We start from the raw sequence: 21,587 nt of genomic DNA, 5'->3' as shown, positions 1-21,587 counted from the left end.
TGCCAAAAATAAATTAATCTTGTATAAATAATTGTTTGACTACACAAGATGCAAAGATCATGCTATTAATATAGATTTTGTTCTTTCTCGAAAGAACTTTCCATTTCGCAATGCTTTTTTATATGTATCAAATAATAAACTAAAATACGCTTGATATAATTTTAAATAGGTTCTGAATATAGATCAAACAACATCGAACGTATGTATTTTATATCAAAATAGATAAGTAAAATACAATAATATATAACTTGAATATTTTCACAAAAAAATAAAAAATAATATTGAATGAAAAGAAATGCAGAGAAATAAATTTTTAATAGAAAGTACTTCATCAATTTTTAAGTTAAAATGATATTTGAAGGTATAAATGTTTAATATTACAATGATAAAATAGTTTTGCAATTTTAAAATATAATTGCAATACATAACTAGTCACTAGTTATTTTTTATTTCCCAATAGTAATTTACCGGAATGACGTCACGTTATACTGAAGCAACGATCGTCAACTTTTCGGTGTACCTAGCTTTCTCTTCCGGTGAGCAGATAGAGGGTAACTCGTTACTGTCGGTTCCCATCAACTACTTTCTTTTTACCTGCATTTTCACGATGGCTATTGGCGATCTTAAGACTGATAAAGGTGTTAAAGATTTAAATTATTATTTAGCAGATCGCAGTTATATCGAAGGGTAAGTCTACATTTATTATTATACAATTTTATTACAGTACACGTGCTCAACTTGTCGCTACTTACAGTCACCTATCCTTTTCTTTCTCTATCAAATAACGTTCTCGAACAAAGTAAATTTTTAGATATAACAATCTTGATATTGGTTAGTATTTTCTTTTTTATCTGTTTCGTGTTTAATATTTGCAATTGTTTCTTTGCTTTGCGTATTTAATTTTTGTTTTTGCAAATGCTTTAAAATTTCCCTTAAGGTACCTATCCATATGTCTATTGAAAATGTACATAAGCATTATACTCATTAAAAAGAACTAATATCTACTAATTTATACTATTTTTTTTATAAATGTTATATATAAAGAAGTTTGATATCGTTTATAATCCCCTGATTATTGTTATATTTGTCATTAAAAGTTTGTTATCGATGTTTTATTAAAAAGACATTAGATATTGTCTATTAACATAAATATTATTGCATTTAGCATGTCAAGTAATAAACATAATTTCTGTAAGGTGGCAACCCACTCAAGCTGATGTGGCAATCTTAGAAGCTTTAGGAAAAACACCAACGTCTTCAAATCCTCATGTTTTACGATGGTATAACCACATTAAATCGTACGATTTAAAGACACTTCCTGGAGAAAAGAAAGCACCCATTCTCTTAAATAGTGATAACTCTAATAATGCAACAGCAGCCAAAAATGAAGATAATGACGATAAAGATGTGGATCTTTTTGGATCAGACGAAGAGGAAGATGCAGAGGCTATGAGAATTAGGGAGGAAAGATTAAAGGTATATGCAGAGAAGAAATCTAAAAAACCAGCGCTCATCGCTAAATCTAGTCTTGTATTGGATGTCAAACCATGGGGAGATGATACAAACATGATCGAAATGGAGGAAGTTGTCAGATCTATTGAAATGGATGGATTAGTTTGGGGAGCTTGTAAGTTAATTCTTTTCTTTATCCATACCACTTGAATTTTGTAAAGTTATTGTACATTACATACATAGTTCAAACTGATTTTATGATTTCAGCTAAACTAGTTGCTGTGGGTTATGGTATTCATAAGTTCAGAATAATGTGTGTCATAGAAGATGACAAAGTATCTGTGGACTTACTGGTGGATAAAATTGAAAGATTCGAACGACTAGTTCAATCCGTCGATATTGAGTCATTCAATAAAATATAAATGATTGTTTATGCCCGTTACTTTTAATATAAACTTAATAAATAATAATCATTGTTTGTATATATAATTTGTTACTGGATGATCCTGAAGAATTACTAATGCAACTTCAGTGGTAATATATTAGCGAAGCTTTAAACAATGTGTTTATTTGAATGCTTCTACCTTAGTATGAAAAATAGATTATAATTTCAATTTAAAAGATTTGATGTATTTGCCCATTTCAAAATTTAATAGTTTATATTTGCTTAACTACTTGCTATAGAAAAATAAAAAGAATATAGGTTTTATTGGACGAAATTTTAATTCCTTAATCTATAATAACAATACTAAATCTGACTTGGAACATCATATCAATATTAGTTGAGTCATTATATGTGTCACTGTTGTGCACTTACCTATTTTTTCTACATACTTGATTATTCTTTATTTGTTGACAAACAATAGCATAATGAAAATTCATTTTCATGCCTAAGAAACATTTCTATTGGCTTTGATGAAATACTTTTCCAAGATATTTGTAACTTGTAGTAGAATCACCGAGTACATACATTTTCTGTGTCCTTTTCGAGTTACTAACCTATTGATATTACTCAAGTGCATCGAACATTAACTACGGTTTTTAATATTAAACATTATTTTACCTCAAGTTTAAATTTTAATAAAATATACTACAACCATAATTACACAATAAGAATTGTTGGGATTCTATTATTAACCAGAGTAATTGCAATTAATTATAAATACATTTAACAAAATCTTACAAGTTGCAAAACATTGTTGATACATTTTGATATGTTCGATTATTCCTATTTTCAATAACATTTAAGCTTAAAATTCGATTTTTACATAAGTTCTTTGTCCTAAATAAACATCTTATATATATGAAGAAATATTGGCACAATGAAAATGAAAAAAACCAATGAAGAGACATCAAGGATAATTGAAAAATATCATGAAATAAATTGCCCTTGATTAACAGATGAGAAACTAGACAATTTCTTCCGAACTGACCTTGTTTATATTCATTATCGTATAAATTATAGATGAAGAATGCGAACAGAAGGTTACATGACTAAAGAATTAAATAAGATCCAATCAAATTCTCTAATACGATTTTTAGAAATTCTAAATTGGTTTGTGTTTGGATCAGTTTGAACTTCGAATTTAATTGTTTAAACAAACTTGGCAATATGTAAATAAAAGTTGTTCACTGATGTGACTTTCCTTTTCAAAAATAAGATAAAGAAATGAGACTTTAACAAGCAGTATTTTTTTCTTATGTAGTTGTCGCGACCTTGAATTATCTACGAACGCTATATCAAAATTACAATATACGATACAGATCGAAATGTATGATTTGTTCAATCTCGACCTAAAATATACGCAGCTAAACAGATACCAGTTACAAAAGGAAAAAGTCTTCTTCAACAGCAATGTCACGACTACATGAATTCCAAAAGATACGAATCTTCGTTTTTCTATCACGATCAAAAAATCGCAGTCCTTGCCACTGACCTCTGTTGAAGTCCCCACTTCTGCGGACGGTACACACGTTCACCGCCCACATTCGCTACAACTCTTTTGTATATAAAAGAACGAAAGAACGGAGTATCGAGAGAATCTCGTTTCAAGTATCGCGAGGGAATTCCCAAATATTAAACACATTAAGAGTTTAAAGGAAATTATTTTATTCGTCAAATAGAAATCGCGTGAGTAAACTTAAATAGTGGAAAAATGGCCCTTTTGTTGAACATTTCGATTGTTATATGTTTATTCTCGGTAATACTAATTTACGGTAAGTAAGCATCATTCTGGGTATTTGTATGTAAAAAATTATTTTCCCTGTGACTATATTTGACTTGAATCTCGCGGATAAAATCCATTAAATAATTTTAGATGTATGTAGACGACGATCTATATTTACATGATTTAAAACGATTAATTACAAATATCTATTAGATTCTTTCATAAAGAGTATGTAAAAATGTCACATCATTATCAAAGTAAAAAAAAAGCAGAGGATAGAGCAGAGTTCAGGCTATATTCTTTATTTTTTTATTAAACGCAAAAGTTTGTTCGGTTGGAATCCGGTTTTCTATATACGCATAATATTACGATTAGAGTTACGCATGGTTCCACCCTAGGTGTAATGAACTACGCTTGACAACAAGTTCAAGGAAATTCAGTTAAGATGTGGAAGAAAAAAGTTAATAATAATGGAAATATTTATTATTGCTTCAATTACTTTTATACATGTTTCGATAAACTTTTTATTTTTTTCTTTCGTCTTTATTTTTTTGTTCTTCGAAATTTTTGAGAAAAGTACTAAACAAACATTTTTAATGAAACTTCTTTTACTCAGGACAAGTTCCAGGGTCAGGAGGTGTAACGATATCAAAAACTTGTTTCGGCTGCATTTGCGAAGCTGCTTCCGGATGCAATGTTTCAGTGGGTTGCGACGGTTCGGTTTGTGGACCATTTCGTATAACATGGGGCTACTGGGCTGATGCTGGAAAGCCAAAACTAAATCTCGATTCAGACCAAGACAAAGACAGTTAGTATAAAATACTCTATCAATGTATATACGCATACGTAAAAATATTTCTTTTTCGTTTAGCGTATTCACAATGTGTTAACGATCCATATTGTGCGGCTCTTACAGTACAAGGTTATATGGATAAATTTGCTCAAGTAAGTTTTCAAATAAATACCATGCGTGCGTACGCACACATACTCAATGCAGATACTGCAATACTGTCTTCTAAGCAACAATAGCACTATTCAAAATTAATTCTGTTCTGGGGAATCAGTTGAATGAATTTAGTAAAGTTTCTCATTCTAAACACGAATCCTACTACGTGAAAATTAATAATGTTAGAAAGTTCGTTTAAAAAAGTTGAAATTTAAAAAAATTTGTGCGCGAACTTTTTAAGTTTTGCATTTTTTTCGAAAAGTTGTTACCCTAAGACGAATTACTACACATCGTCAGATTCTGTGAACATTTATGAAAAACAAACCATTGAAAAAAAATATCCAAACGATGTTTAATTTAGACAAATTGAGATAATATGAATCTGAAACATGGCACGATATTTAGCGCCAAAGCTCTCCAAGTGCCATAACTATGCATAATCGATATCGATAGTCCGTTCTATAGACACTTAACCCAGACCTGCTTTCTATATGTATAATGTTTAATATTTGTAATGTATTCTCGTTTACTAATTACAGAACTTAATATTTACCTTGATCATTGAGTTTGCATTTAAAATAAATATTCAATTGCAAATTTTATCGTGAAAGTTATGACGATTAGATTTTATACTTGCCTGTAAAGACAACAAAAGAAGTATCGTCAGTTTATACACATTCTTGACATTACTACACAATACAAAATTATAACTTAAAATACTGCATCACTCATACACAAACAAAGGAAAAGTTAAGCAAATATCGAATTCTACTATAAAGTTTAAGTATAATTCACAGCACACGTTTTACTCGAAACAAAGGAACTTTTACTAAGCTGTTTTGCATGACCCCACGAATAATTTTAATCATAAAAATATTTTTTAATGATTTTAATTTACCTAAAAACTGTTTTAACACTTTCTGGGTGGCTTTTTTTAGAAATATTTGCAAGATTCGATATTATGTAGTACATTCATGCTAAATCAAGAACAATCTTTCAAAATCACAACATTTTATAAAACTATACATTCAAAAATGATCTTCTATCTTTTGAGACTAAATTGATCTTTCTAACATTCTCAATTTTCACATATCTCATTTTTGCTAAAAATCATACATTTTTACAAAATCTTATATTTTCAAAAAACCAAAAATGCTACAGCAATTCTGTTTTTGGATTTTTGTTGGATTTGAGAAATTTTGCAAGAATTACCTACTAAAGTATCTACTGACAAAACAGGAAAAAGGGTTTTATTTATTACATAGTATAATTATTGTTTTATGCTTCATTATTACTCTTGTCTATAGGATTGTAATGGAGATGGTAACATCAATTGTGATGACTTTCTTCGCATTCATCGACTAGGTGGATATGGGTGCAATGGTCCCTTAAACTCGAAATACGAAAATACTTATAAGTTTTGCATGAAAACCTATGAGAAGATTTAATTAACAAAGGACGAAATATGAATATTGAATTATAAAACTATATGACATGTATTCTTATTATTACAAGGTTTATAAAATAATTTAATAAACCATAAAATAGTTGCAACATTGCTTCAGTTTGCAACCCTTCCCCCTCCCCCACCTCCCAAGAATAAAAAAAGAAGAAACAGAAAGGAAGGAAAAACAACCGAGGTATTAATTGCAATAAAATTTATTTTAAGATTGAGGAACTTATTAATTCTTCACATCACTAATTTTAAAATATAACCTTGGCTCCATCTAAAATTAATATTTTATCCACTAATTCAGCTCTCCTTGTTAACAAAATTTCATTATCATCTTTTACACCAGTCAAATCTATATTTTTTATTAGAAAACAATTGATAAATAAGCGAAGGCTTTCCCTAAAAGTTTGCAGCTGAGGAGAAATGGATACTCTTTTAAATACTTGCAGACAAGCTTGTTCATTTTTGTGCAATAGAATACCTAGTATGATTTGTCTAAGAAATTTCATGGTATGTTTATCTAATTCTGTGAATTGAATAATCTGTAATAAAATCAAATAACATGAACTTAGTATACATTGCAAAGTGTTAGTAAAACATATTGTAAAATATAATATTTACTTTTAAAATTGATAAAACTAGGCAATTTTCAATGAATAAATATGTAAACAATCGTGCCATGTTGTTTAATTGTCTTGGCTCATATATTTCCACTGTTTTTAATTTATCCCATAAAGCATATTGTATTGTAAGCTGAAATATTATCAATAATCTTTATTTCTATATATATTTGTATGTAATGGTGCAATGCATGAAATTAAAACATTATACCTGGTATTTTCGATTATGCTCGCATAGCTTTTGCGCCAATACTGCATAATAAGGATTGAACTTGTTTTCTTGCAAACAGCAATGCATTAGAACATGTACAATTTCTTCTCCTTGTTGATCTTTCAAACCAAGGTGATGAAGTTTTTCAAAAGCGTCTAAATAGTCCTCAGCTGTCATAAGAATGCAAAAAATATTTCTTCTTGTGTCAGTGTTCATTCTTTGCTTCTGTGCCAACTTCAGTATTTTTTTACCAAAGTTAAGTTTATCCTGTCTTTTTGCTTTTTCTTGGTTGTCAAAGTTGTTCGATACTGACCAAGCCGAACCAATGATCCACCATTTCCCATTTTCATCAGCTATGATAGGAAACAGTTAATATAAATATAATTTATTTGAATGCCAAAGGCAGCCATGAGAATCTAAAGTTAGCTACATATATTTGGCATGAGATATAAGGTGAATTTCAAATAAGCTTCACCACAAGGCCAAGCAAAATCACCTCTTACGTGCTTGACTATTCTCTTTTTTCATTTAGATTTGAGTTAAAACGAACATTTTTTACTTTTCTAACATTTGTTAAATATTGTATACATATACGCAACGTGCAGTGCTTATCGCATAAAACGTTTGTCGAACTCACACCTTAGCAAAAGCACTAGAAGATTACAATAATGTTAGCTTACTATGTAATAAATCCTCTAGAGACACATTGAATTCTGTTATAGTATTGCCTTTGCGTATCACATTTTTTATAATCTTCTTCAAATGTTCCACATGTGAAGGATCGTATTGAGGTATTTTACTGATGTTATTATTCTTTATTGCTAACAAAACGTCCAACATAAATTTAACTCTAGAACTGAATAATAATTATATTTTTTAAATTAAGGATTTCTACTAGGTTTTGCCTTTAAAATAGTTAATAATTAAAACTTACCTGTGTCCATTACCATTACTAGCCTTTTGTTGTAAATTTTGTATAAATTCTTTTAAAGCAAGTGGATCATCTTTACGCAATGAAAACCCTACTGTTTTTAGTATAAGCAATATCAATTCAATTTCTTTCTCTGCGAACTTAATTAGAAGTTTATTGAGTATCTGGTAGAGAAGTCTATGTTTATATACCTGTATTAAATTCAATTCAGAATGGTAAACTCAAGTGCCCATAATCTAATTCTTTTAATTAATGATTAATTAATAGAACTATTGTACCTTAAAATTATATAGATGAGAAATCATAAGAATTACATTATCCAAATTTTTATTCTCTACATCCTGTGCCACTTCCATCATTTCAATAAATTGTTTGACAAGTTTTTCTAAAAAGTGGGCACCAATTTCGGCACCAACATTAGCATGCAGAATAGTGACCAAAATCATATGTTCACAAATGAGACGATCGGGTATAATTACATGTGAAATTAAAGCTTCAAACACTAAATTTGATAACATGTGATTCATATTGTGACGGCTGTGTGCCATATACATTTCTTCTATCTATAATATGCAAATTATATAATGAACAGATTTATCATTATTAAATCTCTACTTTGCTTTAAAATATGTTACCTGATTAGCTATAATATGAATATTATGTTCTGCCACTCTATTCAAACATCCTTTTAATTGTTTTTTTAAAATCTGAAATTTTTCATAATCCATATGTATCCCATCTGCAACAACTTGTGCACCTGAAGGAATGTATCCAGTAACATCGTGTATAATGTTACCATCTTTATTCCTTCTCCTTCCGTAAATGTCTTCCCATAAACCTTTGTCCTTAACATTAGCATTCATTAATTTGTTATTTTTTCTGTTATTAGATTTCACTTTGCTGGTCTTATATGTTTCTAAATTGAGGCTATTAGTTAAATGATTTTCAATTATACAAGTAGAATTATTAGTGTTGTCCTTTTTATTTTCATTTTCTTTACTGGAATATAATTCATTATTCGATTGTATAGTTTCTATTAGATTTTCTTCAACAGTCATAGTTAAATCTGCTTTAAATTCATTATTAATTTCATTTTCTAATTGCTCTGTCTCTGCTTCTACTATGTATTTCCTATCTTGTTCAAAACAAAAATCTAGAAGATCTACATTCATATTGAGGAACTATTTACTTAGATAAAAGTAATATTAACTTATGACAAAAACTAAAATATGACACAAATAATAGTTTATTTTAATAAACATTGTGGGAGTAGTCAAATTATCAAGTAAAATAAAAAGGATACAATCTAAACCATCTGCCACAAAAGATTTGGGAATTGATTTCTCCTTCCTCTTATTTAATTTTAATTGCTTTTCCAATTTTTTAATGACTTTATTTTCTTTTGTATTTTCCTCTTTAAGTAATTCATTTTTTTGATCATTTTTTTTTGGTTCTAGTAGTCGCCGTTTTCTTTCTTTGATAGATTTTTGTTGCGGATGAATGGTTTTGTCAGTATTATTATCATTGCTGTTCGCATTATCATTGACAGGAGCTGCCTCTAAAGGTTTCTTACCATATACACGTGTGACATGCAATTCTTTTTTTTTTTTTAAATAATTTGCTTTATCTTTTTTTTTTTGTTTTCTGACCTCTTTACGCATTTGCTTGCGTGATTTCTCTATTAATTTTAAATTCGCATTTCTCCTTTCTTTACTCTTTAATTTTGATCGTTTAAACGAACTCATTTTTCATCACTATGAACTAAATTTCGGATTTTTGTACAACTCGAAAAAGTTATTTACTTTTTATCTTATTTACTTTCCTCAAATATTATGGGAATTAATATCACAGCAGCTTGTTTAGTACAATACTTCATTAAGCGCACTTGATATTACCCTTTATTACGTATTTTATTAGTTTATTCAACACTCAATTGTCCTAAAAAATCCTAGAACTGTGGCACCACTGATTCATAAAAATTCTCCTTAATTCGTATTTCATCTCTAGATTCGTTTATATTCAAAGGAAAGTTACTCATCAAAGTTGTTTTTCGGTTAATCACTTTTCACTTTCAAATTGTAGGAGGTGGAGAGTCAATTTAAATGTTAAGAAATTTTGTACACGTGCTAACATGCAAATTCTGACAAAAATATTACAAAGTTCCTTAATAGTTGCCGTTAGAAAAAGGTAACCACCTACATAGAAAAGCAAAATTTTGTGGTGGTACAAGTTTTTATTTAATTAACCTTTGAGAAACATACTTATACGATTATAGTAATGTTGTTCTAAATTATAAGTGATGTTTTTTTTAAACATAAGTAATGTTTGTTACAGTGCAATGCAAAGAAAGACTTTCTCCTTCTTTAAAAGATGCAACTTTTCCTCTCAAAAGATTTCTAATAATAAAATATCACGAGAAACAATTGTTACACCGTTTCCTCCATTGACCAAGCCTATTCCTAATTTACCTAAAGCTGTTTATGCTACTGCAAAAGATGAATATCAGACAACTAAAGTTACAGTTCTTTCAAACGGACTGCGAGTTGCTTCTGAAAATCGATTTGGTCAATTTTGTACAGTAGGTGGTAAGTTTAAAAAAAAACATTAAACAAATTTTGAATGATTCTATAGTCATACATACAATAAATTATTGTTACCTGCAGTATTGCTCGATTCTGGTCCTCGGTATGAGATTGCATTTCCTAGTGGTGTCTCTCATTTTCTAGAGAAGTTGGCATTTGGAGTAAGACTTTTATTGTACACCAAAGAATTACTATTCGAAGAATAAAAAAATTAGTGATTTACTTTTTCAGTCAACAAAAACATATGAGAATAAAGATCAAATAATGCTTGCATTAGAAAAACATGGAGGAATATGTGATTGTCAGGCATCAAGAGATGCATTTGTTTATGCTGCATCAGCAGAACGTCATGGTTTGGATACAGTTGTACAAATTCTAGGTGATATCGTTTTAAGACCACAAATTACACAAGAAGAAGTAAGAAATAGGTCTTTAATATATTTTACATACACATTATATACTGTACAACATACATTAGTATTATAAATGTGAACATAATTAAAAAATTATAAAATATAAATATCAAAATATACAAAATATTATTTATGAGTCTAGTATGACTATTAAAAGGAATAGTAATAATATTATATTTTTATTTCTAGGTAATTGCAGCAAGACAGATGATCCGATTTGAATTAGAATCTTTACTTACAAAGCCAGAGCAAGAACCAATACTTATGGATATGATTCATGCTGTAAGTAAAACAACTAAATGTATTGATGTTAAAAGGTATGAAAAGCAAGCATTTAATTTTTAGGCTGCATATAGAAACAATACCCTTGGTCTTCCAAAAATTTGTCCAAAAGAAAACATCGATCTTATAGATAGAAAAATATTATTTGAATATTTAAGACATCATTATACACCAAATAGAATGGTAGTGGCTGGAGTTGGTGTGAAACATGAAGATCTCATTTTGGCTGTTCAGAAGTAATTATATATAAAAGTATTAAGTATTCATTAATATAAGTGAAATATTATTACTTTTAATAGTTTTGATCAATTGAAAATTGTTATTATTTCAATTATAGTCATTTATTCTGTGAAATTTAAGGTGTAATATTTTATTTAAGTTAAATGGAAACCTCCAAAAAAAATTGATATTATTATTCTAGACATTTCATTGAGAAAAAATCTATTTGGGAAGAAGAAGAAGAAAGGGGCATATCTAATTTAATATCATCTGGAAAACTCATAAATACAGTTGACGCGTCTATTGCTCAGTACACTGGAGGCTATATACTAGTAGCTATTTAATTAATAGTATATAAATTAAATGTGCAAAGAAATGCACTTACATGTGATATTTAATGATTTTAAGTTTCTTAATTTTACAGGAAGAATGTAACGTGCCCGTATATGCAGGGCCAAGTGGTTTACCAGAACTATCTCATGTAGTAATAGGTTTAGAGGGTTGTTCTCATCAGGATCCAGATTTCGTAGCGATGTGTGTTTTAAATATGATAATGGGTGGTGGTGGTAGTTTCAGTGCTGGCGGTCCAGGAAAAGGCATGTATACTCGTTTATATACGAATGTACTCAATAGGTAAGTCCTAGAATGCGTTATTGAGTAAGAAACTAAATTAGATTGAAAAAATATAATCGTAAGAAATTATTTCGTAGGTATCATTGGTTATATAACGCAACTGCGTACAATCACGCATACGCAGACACAGGTATTTTTTGCGTTCATGCGTCCTGTACACCGTCTCACGTAAGAGAAATGGTAGAAGTAATTGTGCACGAGATGGTTACTATGACTAGTAATATAACGGACAGTGAACTAGCAGTATGATTTTATTTATAATTTTTATTCATATATCAATGTTTATATTTTTTTTATTATAATCTAAATTTAATTACCCTTTAATATCTCAGAGGGCAAAAAAGCAACTGCAATCTATGTTACTTATGAATCTGGAACATAGGCCTGTTATTTTTGAAGATATTGGAAGGCAAGTTTTAGCCACTGGGGCCAGAAAACGGCCGGAGTACTTTATACAAGTAATTGGTAAGTAATACACTTATAAAATAAATTAAACATTGTGTGTAACATAAAAGTAGAATTCCATACATATATATATATATATATATATATATATATATATTGTTTGTAGATGAAATATCAAAAGACGACATAATTAACGTAGCACGACGTTTACTCAAATCACCTCCCAGTATAGCAGCTCGAGGAGAAGTAAGAGCAGTTCCTTCAATCGGAGACATTCAAGCCGGATTAGTCGACGAGCAAGGCATTCTACCTGGTTCTCGTAGTAAACGTCGTTTTTTCATTTGAACTTCTAAAAAACATTTATTGCAGATTCATACATCTCTTTCTCCGGGCGGTAATTGTCTAGTGAAACATCATTACTATGTTTACATTATTGCAAGTTTATGTTGAAGTGCAAGATAAAATATACTTTTCTAAATATTGGAAAATGCAAATTTCATATTTTTGAAGTCTCATCTTAGATTATTAATTTATTTGCGATAATATTCAAAACTGTGTAGATACTATGTAATATCATATGTAAATAATACATGGTTGAAAGTATAATTAATGAATGTCATAGTTGTACGACATAGGTTGTTCATAGAGACACAAATGAAACAAACATATAGTGAATTTATCTCTTATAACTAATGCATTTATTGTAGAGATAATGATTCATAATATGTAAAACGAAATGGTAAGAATGAACAAAGTCGTGATTATATTTGTGACTAGTCTACGACATACTTTCATGTCATGCATAATTCTTACTATTAGATCACGATATATTTAAATAAATTATCACATAACGGTACTGTAAGAAACAGAAAACTAGAAAATTGTTATCGAATATTTTTTATTTCTGTACCATAATTTTTCCATTTATGTTTGACAAATACTCATAATGAAAAATTTATATGCTCCGGTAAACATTGATCTTAATATAATATAAATGATTGACAACTACATTAAGTCTCTACTTCTTCAAGTGTTTTGAGGAACGAAGCTTTCTTCTGAGCGACACGATTTTTTCTTTCTGACAAAGAAAGTTTTGCATGCTTTGATCGTGTTGTCACAGACGTTTTTTCTTTTACAACTTTCCAGTGTTCAGGATTTCCTCGTATTGCTTCATGAGCACTTTTATAGATGCCTTCAATCTATCAATAGAAACAATTACATATTTTTCAAATGCAAAACCATGGTTTAATACAAGAATATATTGCACTAAGATGTTACATTAGTCAATATGAAAAATGACATGATTTGTGCATTTATCTTTTATAACTAATGTATTTATATAGTCCAACTGCGACACTACAAAGATAGTAAAATCTAGTAGTAATTATTAGTTGGACGAAATCTATATACATGGAACACAAAGAAGACTCACACTATCAGCAGTGATACCATTCTTAATGTATTGTGAAAACTGTCGCTTGAAAACTTCATCATCCTCTTCCTCTAATGTTCTCATATAATTTGCAACATGTTGTCCAAAAATGTGTTGTCGGTGAACATCGGCATTAAAAGATTTCGATTCACTATCATATCCAGGAAACCTCTTGGTACTGCCCATAAGAAAGAAATAACAAAGATTAGAGACTGTTTTAAACTTTGTAGAAATTGTAAAACAATTTGTCTGTTATCAGAGACACACTTTTTAATCCTTTAATATCTATGCAAAAATTGTACATTGTATTGTAGAACACAAATACAAAGCCATGTCTTGCTATGATTCAGATGACGCGCATGTGTCACAAAATCATCACAATGTTGCTTGACTATATCTGGTACCTCTTTGGTACTTAACGAAGAATATTCTATAAAAAGTTTGTTAACAAATACCTATGTGGAATATTGAGACCACCATCAACAGCACCTTTCATGGCACCGAAGACTCTAGCACCTGTAGTTGTACGCATAAGACCAGTGTCCAAGTAACATCTGAATGCTCTAGGTCCTTCATCCAATTCTTCAACATTATATTCATCACCAGTTACTTCTGTTGTTCCAGTATACAATGTATCTAAGCCCAATTTTTTCAATAACTACAAAAAATATAAAGAAAAATAATATTTTAAATATTTGTGAATTTGTTGTTTATGCTCAATTTTACAGAATTATTATTCAGAATTAAATAATAGGGAACAATTGTGTTTTCTTCATTTATGCATCAAAGCGAGCTGAGTGTTTCATCATTACATAAAGAAGCATACATACTTAAATAAGAAGATGGCAAAATGAAAAATGCTTACTCTACGAGCCAGAAGAAGACCCGTGCAATATGCAGATGCATAATTTGTAAGTCCAACTTTGATACCATATGTGGGAAGTTCATGGCTATATGCTGCACATACTATTCTGTCTCCCTCAATTCTTGAATATGCAACCTATAAGTGTATAATATATTTTATTGTATTATCTTTCAATTATACAACTTATTTAAACAATTTAAAATTATCTACATTTACCTGACATGTAATATCTTTGTTTGATAGACGTACTATTAGTCTATATTTGGGAGTATTGTATTTATTTTTATCCTGAATAGTTAATCGTTTACGTGCATAATAATCAGTTTTTCCTTCACGCCGCCTTTTGAATTTAACTTGGTAACGTTTGAAATACTGCTTGTTTTTAACAACTTTTACAAAACCCTAAAATATAATACATAACTATCGATACTGAAAGATTATTTCAACATTTTATATTTTTCTTATATATAAAATTTAGTGTCATTGGGTAAAATATTTTCATCCTTTCATCAAACTGAGCTAAGATCATCATCATCATCATATAAGGCTATCAATGTTAGAATGTAATGTTATTTATTGTTTTGTTAATTTGTGCAAATATACTTGTAATACCAGAAATTTAAAATAATCTGAATAGAAATTTTTATAACGATTCAAAATACGAAATTAAATGCTTTAAAACAATATTTTATAAAAAATATGTTAGAAAATTGTTTCACGTTACAAAAACAATGGTTATTTGAATAGCTTCATCGTGGCAATTAAATATGATTTTCGAATCCTATTGAATTTTATGCATCCAGCGTCTTTACCCGAAATAAACTATTTATATAAATAATACAAAACTTTATTTATCGAACAGTATGAATCTTTATCAAATTTGACTTACCATTTTAACGAAAAATACAGGAAGACCCTGTATGGAACAGAACCTCTAAATGTTCCACGTACAAAAAGGAAGTTAACGCTTGCGCTTATTGCGCCCTCGAAAATGAGAATTGGATACGAAAGGTTCTAGAGAAATCTAGTGTATTTTATGTGGTGAAGGAATCTTGTTTGATCAGATTTATTTATAACATCATAAAACACCGAAAGATACTAGACGCGTTCCATTTGCCGATTGGTACAAATTGAAAGTCGAAATATATTTTCTATTTTCTATTGCTTTACATAGTATGATCACCATTTCAAATGGATTCTGGTTAGTTCAAGGGAAAATTAGCATGCTTCGGGTTAATCTTTCTCTAAATTGACGAGAATACATTTCACTTTCCCTTTCTAAAATTGGATCGAATGTATTCAAATTTTCTATTGCATGTTAAAGTTTAAAAAGTTTGTACTTTGACATAAACTTTAAGGAAACTTATGCAAATAAACTTAGAGTACTGAAATATAATTTATTTATTTAAACAAATATCGTAGTTCTTTTTTACGAAATTTAATATATTAAAAAATTTGCTCAACAATTATTGAGACATCTTAACTGTACATCCATTGGGATCATGATTTTGGGGCAGGTATTCTTTTGGTTCCATCGGGCAAAGTTAGGCGAATGATAATAAGTATCTTACTTTTTATATGACTAGGGTGTAAAAAAATATTTGTTACTAAATTCTGTCACAAAATCCATCTCAAGTTTTAGAAATGAAGGCGGTAAAATGAACGAAGCCGTTGTTCTCTCTGGAATAACTTTATACAACCTAACTTGTTAGTTAAAACTTTAACAATTTTTATAAGACTACTAATTTATAAAATTAGATTTTCATAAACTTTTTATCCTCTTGTTAGGTAGTATATATAAAAACAAATAAAAAAAAAATCGATTTTCAATTCCATAGTCAAGATGAACTTTGCAGTCATTTTTCATTGACAGATCTACATGGATTCAGATACACAGATTCATTTATGAAAGCTATAATAAATATTGTTTTTTTACACCCTGTATAATAGATACCATTAAAAACAGTAGGTTTTTTTAAATTTTCGGTTCTTGAGCATCTTCTGTTCCCCAATCACTTAAATCTTCATCCCAACCATCATTTTCATCAGTTGTTTCTAGTCCAGTTAATACTTTCATGTCAAACACACTTTTTGGTAATGTCTGTGGTTGTTGTACATGCAAAACCTGTGTCTTTTTTATTACTGGTTCCATGTCTGTAAAGAAGTCGTACTCTTCCTTGATAGAATTGGTCAATTTTGAGTTCTTGATATCAAGCTCTGAAATATCAGATAAAATGATCGATTTCTTTGGGAATTTAGATTCAATTATTTGGACTTTGTCTATATTTAGTACTGAGTCCGTTTCATGCATTAGTGTTGAATTCACAGTTGAAATCCCATTAGATTGACAAATTGTGTCAGGAGATTGTGAAATGGAAAGATGTATATCTCCGGTAGTGATTTCTTGAGTGTCCCAATCAGACCATGTATATTCTTCTTCAGTGATAGAAGACATAATTTCCTTTTTATCCTCACCTCCGTCTGGCGATGGTCTTTCTGGTAGATCAACTGTTTTTTGGTTAGCATTCACAGGGGCTGTAAATTCAACAATATTTGTAAAAGATGAGGTACTGTTAGTATCTTGTCCGTTTTCTTTTACTTTGTTTGGTCGACCATCTGTAAATAATTTTCCTCTATTTCCACCAATCACAGTGGCTGCACCTAGTATTGGAACTATATTTGCCAATGCTTTTAACGTTGCAGATACCAGATGATCATTGGTATCTTTAATTCCAACAAGAAGTTCTGGAAGTACTTGAAATTTTAATTCATCCACTTGAAATGTGTGAACAAATGAATTAAAATGTGATAATAAGACTAAGCGAATTGATACATCTCTTATACAAAACATTTGCAACAGTTTAGGTACTAAGTAGATTTTGAACGTAGAAACTGCAAACAGATTATTGTCCATTTTGTCTTTCCCATCTGTAAACAAACATATATGCTGAATATACCTTAAATACAAGGTTTTATTAAGAATTCTTTACCTCTTGGTTTTAAGATGAATGGTAAAAGTTTCTCTTGTGCTGTTGCATCTAATAAAACCATCCTAGAAAGTAATAATCGACCCAACTGTTCAGCAACAATATTTTCAGGAAATGTTCTTAATTGCATTATTAAGGTTCTGTAATATGATTATATATTTTTAATATTTACAAGCACAATTACTTTCAATTATAAATAATTAATTGTTTGCTTTTATCAAAAACACTTACCCAAAAAATATTTCTTTCTCTAGGTTATTCTTTAAGGGTAATTCCTCTAAAAATGCATGTATTCGCATAAAATCATGGGTAAAAAATGGGTGTTGAAGCACAGTTGATAATTCACTTCTTAAGCAGGGATTTGCATTTTGCAGATTCTCTTTGCAAAACTGTCTAAACTCTAGGAGGCTTGGAACATCTTCTAAAATGATATGAAATGTTAGTCAAGACTATAATTTCTCTAGAGAAAACAAACATTATATTACACATTTACCTGAATTCTTTAATTTCAGTATATCTTCAGCCAAAATTCCAAATGCATATGCATCAATAGTTGAATAACTTATAGATGAAACTCTTATATCTTCATCTGATGATATTGCTCTCTCGTACCTATAGCTTCTTATTTTTTTTAAATAAGCAGAAGTTAATTCCTTGGATTTACATAGACATTCTAGTCCACCAAGTTTCCAACATCCTTCCGATGTGACATAAATAGAACTACCACAAATATTATTGTGAGATGCAGATGCTTTTTCATGAAGAAACACAAGTGCACGTAGAATGCTATATAAACCCATGCATATTTGCAAAGTATTTTGAGTTTCTATTGATTGAATCAAAGGTTTCACATATTCAGTGGTAAGGAAAAATTTACTCCCTTTAGACCACGAAGAAACATACTTGAGTATACAAGGATGCCTATATAACATTAAATTCTGAAAAATACATTTATTATTGATACAACTATTAATTATTTAGTTATCTAAAATGATAACATAAAAAAAATACATAATTTAGGTGAGTCGACTCGTACACGTACGTGTGCGATCCTACATATATGAGGTAATCAATAAACTGACGTTAACCTTTGCAGCTTTCTCTAAAGGAGATGGATTTCCAAAATTTGCGCTATAATGCAAAGATGGTTCACTGATAAACAGGGACACCCTTTGGGCACCATAGCCATTCACGTGGGCCGTATAATGCACCCAAAAATCTGTTACTTCCACAGATTTTTCGTCAATTTCCAGCCCATTAAGGGCACTTATTTCATTCCCCATTAATTTTTCTAACCCTTCGAAGAAAATGAATTTATTATTAATAAATAATGATTAAAATCATCAAACTAATATTAAATATTTAACTTGTTCCAAAAGAAATTGTTAAAGGTTTATTACTTGTTTCACAATCATTGAAATTCGATTAATTCACAGAACATCGCCCATTACGAAAACATTCACTCATTTTAGATTTTTTGGTTGAAATAGATTGTAGGTAACACAATGCCAGTTTTCTCTGTCACTATATTTGTAATAAACGTAGACACCTACCCTACCATACAGATCTGCGATTTTAGCGCCGTCAGTTAAATTTTGCATTATAGCTGGCCAAAGTTCGATTTATGCGATATTCAAAAATGGCACATTATTGGCAAAAATTTTAATATTTCCTTCTTATAGAATATAAGAAAAACTATGTGTATGAATGTGTGCATGTGATATTCCAGGGAAGAAAGAAATTTACGTTTTAAGAATTAAATAAATTTAGTAAATATCGGATACTGTCAAACACTAGAAATCAAGGATAATTTTTTATCAGTACTTATTTTATTTTGAAATTTCAGCAGATAGTTGTATAAGTTAGATCATTAACTATAGATAAATAAAATTATAGGTGCTCTAGAATTTAGAGCTAGGTACGAGGGTCTGTCACATTGTTGCATTACACTTTGAAGATTTACAAAGGATAATGATTACCACAATATTTATTTCGTTATTTTCGCAGCATAAAACCCATTAGTGTATCTCTGCAGTGTTCAACAACACAACGCTCAATTTGAAATCAAATATATAGCGATACATGTATATATTGTCAGAAATAATAATGATTATCGCCATCACGTTCACACATTTAACGTTTTTGTACTAGCCGCATGCTCGCACGCACGCGCCTCATACACGCATATGCGCGCGTTCGCTTTTTCCAACAGACGAAAAGTATTTTCAAATTTTACATTAATTATGAATGATTGAAAATACTTGTCACCGACAAAACAGTACATACTTTACCTACGCCTAAATGTTCTAGTATATTACAACTTTATGGTAAATTTTTCATTATTACTACCTCGTCACAGAGTAATTAGACAGACCCTTGCGCCTGCATGCTATTCGGTACTTTTACTATACATTCCAGAAAAAAGATCATGTCGCATATAAGCGATAATAGGCAAACAAATAATCAGATTATACTTGAGTCTTTGTGATATTTCGAAATACTTTCACGCAATCGGACGCTGTACTTCTTACTTACTCGTTTCTCTGTTTGTTCTTCATCTTCGTGTTGCCAGCTGCTGAATGTGCACTTGTAAGAATAATGTTGTTCAATTAATTATGAAGATAACAATGATAATTAGATCAACAGTCATGATGTCGTCGATAACAAGGGTACTAATAATAGCAATGATAATGACAACGACGATTGATTATGATTGTTAAAAGGTATAGTCTAATACATTAGCTGTGAGTACGTGAAATTGGTATATAAAATTCAGGCAGCACGTTATACTGCATGACAATAATGAGGAAGTGGAGGTGGAGGAGGAGGTTGACAGCGACGACGGTTAGTGGTAATTATGTCACAAGTAGAGTAGTAGAGGCAAAACTATGAACGGAATATTACTGTAAACAAGATAATGAAATATGATAGCGAAAACGGGGACGATGATACTTGATTTAAGACACACTAATGTAAGAAAAGAAACAATAAATGTAATGTTACAATTACGGAGTATGAAATAATGCTACTGTAGCAATAAACACGCAACAGTAGAAATAACAACAACAGTAGTGGTAGTAATAGTAGTGATTGCGTCACGAACAATAATAACTGTAATAATATTTGTGCTACTGGTTAATAGTGATGGTAAGTAAACTGAAGTAACAGCGTCACTACTATTACTATTTTTTGTCCACTACTGCTGCTACTACGATTGATATTACTACATTATTACTATTACTACTGTTGGTGTTGTTGCTGTTACTACACCACCACCGTCACTACTACTATTATTACTATTATTGCCAACTACTTCTGCTACTACTATACTACTATTAGAATAAATGGTAGTATAATGAATGATAACAATACAGACATATGAGATAAAAAAAATAAAACGACAAAAGTAATACATAGCTGAAACTTATTATTATTTTTAAAAATTTGGTTATTTTTTGCTAAAATATTACACTTTTGACATCACTCAAAATTATTGAAAAAGATGCTTATTTGTGTGGCAGTATGTTAAAGGCACCATTCTCTCTCTCTCTCTCTCTCTCTCTCTCTCTCTCTCTCTCTCTCTCTCTCTCTCTCTCTCTCTCTCTCTCTCTCTCTCTAAATGTCAACTACAGTACTGTAGTTCGCGTTTGTATATAGTCAAGGCCATTGAAATTAAAAAAAAATATGTATAAAATGAAGAACAATAATTGGACAAATCATTTTCCCTTTAACAGATATATTTTAAAAGTATTAAAACTGTTAGTAATTTGTAATGTTTATAATACTTTTTTGCTCTGCGTGCAATATTTGCACCAATATTATGTAACATACTACTCAAAGTTTGAGGAAAGTGATTGACAATACAACTGGCAGTATATTGCTTTTTTTTTGATTCCTCATACTTTGATAACATGTATTGAATTCTACTAAACTTGATCTGTATGAATATCTGATGTCCTAATAAAACTAGTAAAGTTGAACTTCTGTA

The 21,587-nt window shown here is 29.9% G+C and overlaps 6 protein-coding genes across 12 annotated transcripts; 3 read left to right on the top strand and 3 right to left on the bottom strand.

Annotated features, from left to right (window-relative positions):
- The first annotated feature begins 524 nt into the window (after positions 1-524).
- Eef1beta (elongation factor 1-beta) lies at positions 525-2,161 on the top strand. The gene is made up of 3 exons (XM_076327020.1): positions 525-687; positions 1,197-1,627; positions 1,720-2,161. Exons 1-3 carry the CDS (start codon positions 608-610, stop codon positions 1,872-1,874), a joined length of 666 nt encoding a protein of 221 aa, XP_076183135.1. The 5' UTR covers positions 525-607; the 3' UTR covers positions 1,875-2,161.
- A 1,282-nt stretch (positions 2,162-3,443) lies between these two features.
- On the top strand, positions 3,444-6,120 carry LOC143154926 (lysozyme). Its single transcript, XM_076327022.1, has 4 exons — positions 3,444-3,669; positions 4,237-4,428; positions 4,492-4,565; positions 5,874-6,120. Exons 1-4 carry the CDS (start codon positions 3,609-3,611, stop codon positions 6,012-6,014), a joined length of 468 nt encoding a protein of 155 aa, XP_076183137.1. The 5' UTR covers positions 3,444-3,608; the 3' UTR covers positions 6,015-6,120.
- An 87-nt stretch (positions 6,121-6,207) lies between these two features.
- Positions 6,208-9,733, bottom strand: LOC143154918 (nucleolar MIF4G domain-containing protein 1). Its single transcript, XM_076327003.1, has 8 exons — positions 9,085-9,733; positions 8,417-8,943; positions 8,060-8,344; positions 7,785-7,972; positions 7,531-7,706; positions 6,851-7,203; positions 6,641-6,772; positions 6,208-6,561 (listed from the first exon to the last, which is right to left on the bottom strand). The coding sequence occupies exons 1-8, from the start codon at positions 9,524-9,526 to the stop codon at positions 6,271-6,273; spliced, it is 2,394 nt and encodes a 797-aa protein (XP_076183118.1). The 5' UTR covers positions 9,527-9,733; the 3' UTR covers positions 6,208-6,270.
- On the top strand, positions 9,249-13,196 carry LOC143154922 (mitochondrial-processing peptidase subunit alpha). 2 transcript variants are annotated; one of them, XM_076327016.1, is made up of 11 exons: positions 9,249-9,345; positions 10,116-10,366; positions 10,445-10,524; positions 10,595-10,780; positions 10,966-11,058; positions 11,122-11,294; positions 11,480-11,609; positions 11,702-11,910; positions 11,988-12,153; positions 12,243-12,375; positions 12,482-13,196. In XM_076327016.1, the coding sequence occupies exons 2-11, from the start codon at positions 10,120-10,122 to the stop codon at positions 12,658-12,660; spliced, it is 1,596 nt and encodes a 531-aa protein (XP_076183131.1). In that variant the 5' UTR covers positions 9,249-9,345; positions 10,116-10,119; the 3' UTR covers positions 12,661-13,196. The 2 variants fall into 2 exon arrangements, with proteins under 2 accessions (XP_076183131.1, XP_076183130.1); XM_076327015.1 differs by lacking the exon at positions 9,249-9,345 and adding an exon at positions 9,771-9,968.
- Rpl5 (ribosomal protein L5) lies at positions 13,197-15,605 on the bottom strand. 2 transcript variants are annotated; one of them, XM_076327018.1, is made up of 6 exons: positions 15,502-15,605; positions 14,829-15,014; positions 14,613-14,747; positions 14,203-14,405; positions 13,748-13,925; positions 13,197-13,514 (listed from the first exon to the last, which is right to left on the bottom strand). In XM_076327018.1, the coding sequence occupies exons 1-6, from the start codon at positions 15,502-15,504 to the stop codon at positions 13,326-13,328; spliced, it is 894 nt and encodes a 297-aa protein (XP_076183133.1). In that variant the 5' UTR covers positions 15,505-15,605; the 3' UTR covers positions 13,197-13,325. The 2 variants fall into 2 exon arrangements, with proteins under 2 accessions (XP_076183133.1, XP_076183134.1); XM_076327019.1 differs by lacking the exon at positions 14,829-15,014 and having other exon boundaries at positions 15,502-15,522.
- A 106-nt stretch (positions 15,606-15,711) lies between these two features.
- Positions 15,712-21,129, bottom strand: LOC143154921 (protein-associating with the carboxyl-terminal domain of ezrin). 5 transcript variants are annotated; one of them, XM_076327012.1, is made up of 7 exons: positions 20,135-21,129; positions 19,153-19,392; positions 18,688-18,896; positions 18,093-18,537; positions 17,831-18,020; positions 17,603-17,739; positions 15,712-17,540 (listed from the first exon to the last, which is right to left on the bottom strand). In XM_076327012.1, exons 3-7 carry the CDS (start codon positions 18,880-18,882, stop codon positions 16,588-16,590), a joined length of 1,920 nt encoding a protein of 639 aa, XP_076183127.1. In that variant the 5' UTR covers positions 18,883-18,896; positions 19,153-19,392; positions 20,135-21,129; the 3' UTR covers positions 15,712-16,587. The 5 variants fall into 5 exon arrangements, with proteins under 5 accessions (XP_076183127.1, XP_076183129.1, XP_076183126.1 ...); XM_076327014.1 differs by lacking the exons at positions 19,153-19,392; positions 20,135-21,129 and adding an exon at positions 19,000-19,146 and having other exon boundaries at positions 15,712-16,829; positions 17,088-17,540; XM_076327011.1 differs by lacking the exon at positions 19,153-19,392.
- Positions 21,130-21,587: the final 458 nt, after the last annotated feature.

The sequence above is a fragment of the Ptiloglossa arizonensis genome, chromosome 2 (assembly GCF_051014685.1).
Source record: "Ptiloglossa arizonensis isolate GNS036 chromosome 2, iyPtiAriz1_principal, whole genome shotgun sequence".
Taxonomy (NCBI): domain Eukaryota; kingdom Metazoa; phylum Arthropoda; class Insecta; order Hymenoptera; family Colletidae; genus Ptiloglossa; species Ptiloglossa arizonensis.
The sequence above is the reverse complement of the archived record's forward strand: the minus strand, read 5'-3'. Positions and strand labels throughout refer to the sequence as shown.

Excerpts from the sequence above, each read along its gene's own strand:
- Eef1beta (XM_076327020.1), top strand. The coding sequence starts at position 608 with ATGGCTATTGGCGATCTTAAGACTGATAAAGGTGTTAAAGATTTAAAT. Across the intron at positions 688-1,196 it reads GATCGCAGTTATATCGAAGG|GTGGCAACCCACTCAAGCTG; the intron begins GTAAGTCTACAT and ends AATTTCTGTAAG. Across the intron at positions 1,628-1,719 it reads TGGATTAGTTTGGGGAGCTT|CTAAACTAGTTGCTGTGGGT; the intron begins GTAAGTTAATTC and ends TTATGATTTCAG.
- LOC143154926 (XM_076327022.1), top strand. The coding sequence starts at position 3,609 with ATGGCCCTTTTGTTGAACATTTCGATTGTTATATGTTTATTCTCGGTA. Across the intron at positions 4,429-4,491 it reads TTCAGACCAAGACAAAGACA|CGTATTCACAATGTGTTAAC; the intron begins GTTAGTATAAAA and ends TTTTTCGTTTAG. Across the intron at positions 4,566-5,873 it reads ATATGGATAAATTTGCTCAA|GATTGTAATGGAGATGGTAA; the intron begins GTAAGTTTTCAA and ends TCTTGTCTATAG.
- LOC143154918 (XM_076327003.1), bottom strand. The coding sequence starts at position 9,526 with ATGAGTTCGTTTAAACGATCAAAATTAAAGAGTAAAGAAAGGAGAAAT. Across the intron at positions 8,944-9,084 it reads TGTGGCAGATGGTTTAGATT|ATCTTCTAGATTTTTGTTTT; the intron begins GTATCCTTTTTA and ends ATATGAATGTAG. Across the intron at positions 7,204-7,530 it reads TCTAGAGGATTTATTACATA|CTGATGAAAATGGGAAATGG; the intron begins GTAAGCTAACAT and ends TTCCTATCATAG.
- LOC143154922 (XM_076327015.1), top strand. The coding sequence starts at position 9,913 with ATGCAAATTCTGACAAAAATATTACAAAGTTCCTTAATAGTTGCCGTT. Across the intron at positions 11,610-11,701 it reads ACACTGGAGGCTATATACTA|GAAGAATGTAACGTGCCCGT; the intron begins GTAGCTATTTAA and ends TTAATTTTACAG. Across the intron at positions 11,911-11,987 it reads TATACGAATGTACTCAATAG|GTATCATTGGTTATATAACG; the intron begins GTAAGTCCTAGA and ends ATTATTTCGTAG.
- Rpl5 (XM_076327018.1), bottom strand. Across the intron at positions 14,406-14,612 it reads GTCTTCTTCTGGCTCGTAGA|TTATTGAAAAAATTGGGCTT; the intron begins GTAAGCATTTTT and ends TATTTTTTGTAG. Across the intron at positions 13,926-14,202 it reads GGTCTCAATATTCCACATAG|TACCAAGAGGTTTCCTGGAT; the intron begins GTATTTGTTAAC and ends TCTTATGGGCAG.
- LOC143154921 (XM_076327012.1), bottom strand. The coding sequence starts at position 18,882 with ATGGGGAATGAAATAAGTGCCCTTAATGGGCTGGAAATTGACGAAAAA. Across the intron at positions 18,538-18,687 it reads CTTTAGAGAAAGCTGCAAAG|AATTTAATGTTATATAGGCA; the intron begins GTTAACGTCAGT and ends TGTATTTTTCAG. Across the intron at positions 18,021-18,092 it reads ACTGAAATTAAAGAATTCAG|AAGATGTTCCAAGCCTCCTA; the intron begins GTAAATGTGTAA and ends ATATCATTTTAG.